Source organism: Eulemur rufifrons, chromosome 6 (assembly GCF_041146395.1).
Source record: "Eulemur rufifrons isolate Redbay chromosome 6, OSU_ERuf_1, whole genome shotgun sequence".
NCBI lineage: Eukaryota > Metazoa > Chordata > Mammalia > Primates > Lemuridae > Eulemur > Eulemur rufifrons.
This window is the reverse complement of record NC_090988.1, coordinates 12,059,371-12,065,490: the sequence shown is the minus strand read 5'-3', so window position 1 is coordinate 12,065,490 and position 6,120 is coordinate 12,059,371. Positions and strand designations below refer to the sequence as shown.

Sequence of the window (6,120 nt, the reverse complement as noted above, 5' to 3'; positions counted from 1 at the left end):
CACATGGTTAATTTTTCTATTTTTTGTAGAGACAGGATCTTGCTCGTACTCAGACTGGTCTCTAACTGCTGGTCTCAAGCGATCATCTTGCCTCGACCTTCCAAAGTACTAGGATTACAGTCGTGAGCCACCGCGCCTGGCCTACATAAATAAGTTCTTGAAGAGCCAGGGAGAGAGGTAGATCCTGGGCTGAACAGGTTGAGAAAATGCTAACCCAGACATCTGACCAGGGCTCTATATAATCTCTGGGCAAACATGAGAGTCTGGAGAGGGCTTTGTGAGTAGCCCAACACTACAAAAAAGAAAATGTTCAACTTTCTCAGAGATAAGGCTATAGTTGGCCCCAGAACAAACAACCCCAGCATGTGTGCCATTTTTGCTCCCTCCTGAGGAGAGGTGTGGGTGTAAGACAGGAAGTGTACATGGGAGCATCCAAGTGGAGAATCACAAACATCTGGGCTGTTGGCATTGCCAATAGTGGCAGCACAGGTGCATTATTATTTTGTACTCAAGCTTGGTGAGAGGAGCAGACTTAGTCCAGAGGACGATCAGAGATTCAGAAGGCAGAAACAGTTTTGGGAGATCTGCCATTCTCCCAGCTTTACTGAAGTGTAAAGAAGAAACTTCCTCCTTGGAAATCAACTTATGATTAGATAAAAAACAGAACAAACACACAAATGAAAACATAGTCCTAAATTATGTTCTGCACCACACTAGTGCTACAATATGTTTTAAAAAGATGTGTGCAGTTTATCTATCATCAAATAAGTTTGGTAAATATTGTATGTTATGTAGTCCTCTAAGAGAACATCCTTCAGTTAAGAAAACTATTTAACTCTGTGTAATTCAGCATGTCTGAAATCATACGATCCTCGGCTACTTATTTCATGTAATGCCTTTTAACATCTCTCTGGAGTTAATATTCTGCTGAACACCCTTGGAAACCTTGTTGTAGAAAATAATCATTGACCTTAACATCAGATACCTTCTCTATAGGAAATTTTGTAGGCAGGGTCAGCCGTGGGCAAATGTGTCATTAGCAAAAGTATTTTCACAGCCCCAGCATCTTGTTTATGCACCTCTTTAACTGATTTGCTTTAGAAAACCTCCCGCACGGTCTTTAGCACTAATCTATAAGTCTGGAGTGAAAGGTTTTGACCTTTGTAAAAGAATTTGAGACACGGGAGGAGAATGGAGAAGTGTATTTATATGCTTCCTAAAATCCATGGGTGGGTAGGTAGATGCTTACCAACTCCACTTTGTCTATGTGCTGGCATTTTGGTTTTCATAACACAAGATCAGTGTTTTCATAGCTAGAAACACCTGGGCTATGAGGAATGGGAGGTAAACTGGGATCCTGCAGTCTAATTTAACTAACTCTCTCTCTCTCTCTCTCTCCTCTCTACAGGTTTCTCAGAGGAGAATGGGCATTAGAAATCACTCCACAGTGACTGAGTTTCTTCTTTCAGGATTAACTGAACAACCAGAGCTTCAGATGCCCCTTTTCTGGCTCTTCTTAGGGATTTATATAGTTACTGTGATGGGAAACCTTGGCATGATCTCCATAATTAGGCTGAGTCCTCACCTTCACACCCCCATGTGCTACCTTCTCAGTAGTGTATCGTTTCTAGATTTCTGCTATTCCTCTGTCATTACCCCCCAAATGCTGGCAGGGTTTTTATGCAGAGATAAATCTATCTCTTATTCTGGATGCATGACTCAGCTGTTTTTTTCCTGTGTTTTTGTCATTTCTGAGTGCTACATGTTGGCAGCCATGGCTTACGATCACTATGTGGCCATCTGCAGCCCACTGCTCTACAATGTCATCATGTCCCCCAGGGTCTGTTCCCTGCTGGTGGCTGCTGTCTTCTCAGTATTTTTCACCAATGCTTTGATCCATGGAGGTTGTATATTAAGGTTGTCTTTCTGTGAATCAAACATCATTAAACATTATTTCTGTGACATCGTCCCCCTTATTAAACTCTCCTGTTCCAGCACTTATATTAATGAGCTTTTGATTTTTGTCATTGGTGGATTTAACATGGTAGCCACCAGCCTAACAATCATCATTTCATATGCTTTTATCCTCACCAGTATCCTCCGCATCCACTCTAAAGAGGGCAGGTCCAAAGCCTTTAGCACCTGCAGCTCCCACCTGACTACTGTTCTTATATTTTATGGATCTCTAATGTCCATTGGAGATCGGAAGTTCACTCACCCAGGAGAAAGTGTCCTCAGTATTTTACACCACTGTGATTCCCATGTTGAATCCCCTGATATACAGTCTCAGGACAAGGAAGTGAAAAATGCACTGGTGAAACTTTTAAGAAGAAAAATATCTCCATAATAAATATGCTGTTTATTAAGATGTATCTATGTATTCATAATTATGTTTGTATGTACGTATTTGGTCCTTGACTCAATTAATATACATCTTATGTGATGTATTTAGTAATTTAGATATACACATATAAAATTAATAAAATGTAAAACAATATGCATGAAAGTGAAAATTAAATGTTTAAATTTAAAGTTTAATACCATTGAACATCAATTTTTTTAATTTTTTAATTTTAGCATATTATGGGAGTACAAATTCCTTTCTTTGCTGCTTCTTAATCTAGCAAGAGGTGTGTCAATTTTGATTATTTTTTCAAAGAACCAACTTTTTGTTTTATTAATCTTCTGTATAGTTATTTTTATTATCAATTTCATTTAGTTCTGCTCTGAGTTTTGTTATTTCTTTTCTTGTGTTGGATTTGGGGTTGGTTTCCTCATCCTTTTCCAGTTCTTTGAGACAATTCATTAGATTGTTTATTTGTGATCTTTCTGTCCTTTGGATGTAGGCATTTATGGATATAAATTGGTTAGTATTTGCATGGAGAATATCCTTCCATTCATTACATTTCAAACTTTTTGTGATTGAGTCTCTTGTGAATACTCTGTAGTTAAGTATTTTTTAATTCATTCTACCAATATCTGCCTTTTGATTAGACAATTTAATTTATTTATATTTAAAGTAATTACTAAGAAGAAAGGACATCTGTCATTTTTCAATTTTATTTCTGTAGGACTTATACTTTTTAAGCATCTCATTTCTCTGATTACTGCTTTTTTGTGTGTTGATTTATCACAGTGCTCATTTTTTAATTATTTTAATTTTCTTTCGTATATATACTTTTAGATATTTTCTTAGTGGTTACAATGGGATTACAATTAGCATCCCAAATTTATAACAACTTAAGTTAAAGTGATATGAACTTACCTGGTGGTGCCCTGTCTGCAAGAGGCTCACCGCTCACTAGAGGCAGCCATCTCTGGGATGGTGTTAGCAGGTCTCTTCAGCAGCTCAGCAGCCCACCAGCAGTGGAAATTTGACCGCTCCACCTACCCTTGTTGCTGGTCTCCAAGCCTCTCGAGGGCCTTTCTCCTTCCAGTTCTCCTCAGCAACTTCTTCCTGCCAAGTCTCCTGTAGTTTTCGGCACCCTTCCTTCTGATCCTCATCTAATCTATGTTTGTCTGCCTGTTTATTTTTTTTCCACTTTCTTCTAAATTCTATCTTTCTTGCAGAGACACTCTAGGTGGTGGGTTTCCTCATCCACCATTTTGCCCCCCTGCTCAAGCTAGGTCATATTCGTAGGAGAATTGACAGAATTGTCAATGGAATCAAATCAATATTCTTGAAACAAATCTTTATGTTTGCAGAAAAACTTAGTAGATCATCTTAAAACATCTCAAACCAAAGGTGAAAGGCTAAATTACACAAAAACAGAGTTTGGAAATTTGGCTTTTTTTTTTAAATAAAAGGTTAGCTCTTAAGCAAATCCCAGATTATTAATAAATTTAAATGGAAAAGTAAATAATAAGGGAAAAAATTAGAATAAAATCTAGGTGATATAGGACAAGTATTACAATTGATGAGGCCTTTATAAACATAAAAAAAAAATTATGGAATAATATTTTAAAGAAAAAAGTGGTTCTTGAGTGCTAACAATTAAAAACATAACAATGTATATAAACTAAAAATAGACATATCAACACATACATTTAAATGCACATATACCTATTTATATATACTTATGTACATGTAATATGTGTTTATTTCTATGTAAATAGAGCTACTATTTTTGATATAAATAACTCACAAATTAGATAAACAAACGCTGCAAAAACAAATATATGGGACATCTGAGGAAAAAACAGAAAAAAGATTGCTACCAATATGAAACCCATGGAAGAATTTTTGAAAGGCAAAAGAAATGTTTATTCTTAATAATAATTAAAAATGCATATTAAAATTAGATTTTTAGAAGACTCAATTGAAACTGATGTAAAAATTGACAATATTTATTGGTGGCAAGAGTGTAGTGAGACTGGATATCTCACATACATCTAAACTGTATAAATTTTCTCAAAATCAATACCTACAAAGCATCCAGTAGAATTTACATATCTCTGAGGAATGTGTCTAAGGCATCAACAAATTTAATGATTTTTCAGCATATAATTTACCATATTAATATAGATCAAATATACACTATTTAAATAACCTTTTAAATCTTCAGTAAGAACAATTATGCAAAAAGCAATTAGTAGAGAGCAATAAAGTCAAATTGAGGTGTAGGTTTGAAGTGGTTGGCTGGATTCTTTCTTTCTCAGTGCATCCTTTTGAATTTAAATCTTTAATCCATATAGTAATAGTTTGGTATGGTTATAAAAAAATTTGGAGTTAATTAAAAATTTAATCTTTGAATTATGGGGCTGTGATGTTGTGATGAGGGAGAGCAGTTAATTTATCCTACAGGGGAATCTTACTTGGGTCATTGCCCTTTTAGGCCCTGGTCCTGGGTGTGCTCCCCAGTGACACTTGGCTTTAGAGAGCTCAGAGGTTCACCTAGCCCAGGCCTGGTATTTACCTCCTGCTCTGTTAATGATCTTTTGGCACTAGAACTCACCAACTTCAACTCCTCAAGTCCCTCTCAAGGGCCCGGTGGAATCTTTGAAGTCTTAAATATATGTTGACATGCATTTATAAATTTATGATTGCTACAGGAATATCTTAAAAGAGAAGCTCCAGGTGAGTGAACCACAACTATTTCATGTATTTCTTAAGGTTTTTCTCATTTATTTGGCAGTGTTTGAGCCTGATATTATACGTTGAAAGAACACAGTGTGAAGTTTCGTCCTGGCTGTGCTAACTGACCTTGAGAACTTGGTATGTCATTTACTTCTCTGGGCCTTGACTTTACTATAATAGAGTTTAAGATCATTTTTCCTAATATGAACTCTTCATTTTAGGATGAGGAATAAGATTTAAAACTAGACTAAGGGCTTCCTCTTTATATTGAAATACATGTTCACTTAAATAGACTAATTAAACAAAAGATTTAAGCATCTGTAATTCCTCTAGCTAAAGGAAAATTCCAAAATTTTAAATCGTTACTTAAATTGAATGTTCAGATGCCCCCGGTGGGCAGTACTGAAGCCTAGGTTTGATTTCCTCACTTCCCTGCTCAGAAACCTTCTCTAAAATAGGAACTCCTTAATATGACAGTTAAAGTTGAGGCCATAATCTGCCCTCTCTCCTACTTTCCCAGTATTATATCTCACTATCACTTCTATTTCAAACTGGACCTTTTGACTTTACTTAGACATATCTTGTACTGTCCACATCTCCCCATATTTTATTACTTTGTCCCTTCCCTATAAAATGCACCATCTCTGTCCCATCCTGTTTATGACAGTTAAAAATCCTTTCCAAATTTCAGGATAGAGCCACCATTTATATCTATATTCAAGATATTAGTACATTTGGGCACCAGACTAAATTCTTTTTATGTATTGTCTTATTTTTATACTTAAACCAACCCTACTGGTAAGTATTCTTTTCTTCGTTTGAAAACTGCAAGGTAGGCACCATTCCCCACATTGTATAGATTAGATTCAGAACAATTAGAGACTGTTTCCAGGTATTCACTGTTAATGGGTGCCAAAGCCAGGGTCTGTATAGATGGTGCAAGGTTCCAAAGCATATGCTACCTTCTCTATGAAAGCTTGCTTCTGTAGAGTTAGTAAATGTTATGGTTATTGAGCACCTACTAGGTGCCCAGCATAGAGATG

General features: G+C 36.2%; 1 protein-coding gene across 1 annotated transcript; it reads left to right on the top strand.

The window, feature by feature from the left end:
• Positions 1 to 1,423: 1,423 nt before the first annotated feature.
• Positions 1,424 to 2,347, top strand: OR8D4 (olfactory receptor family 8 subfamily D member 4). Its single transcript, XM_069470458.1, is given in 3 exon segments — positions 1,424 to 2,196; positions 2,198 to 2,289; positions 2,292 to 2,347. Coding segments are annotated over 3 exon segments (921 nt in total).
• Positions 2,348 to 6,120: the final 3,773 nt, after the last annotated feature.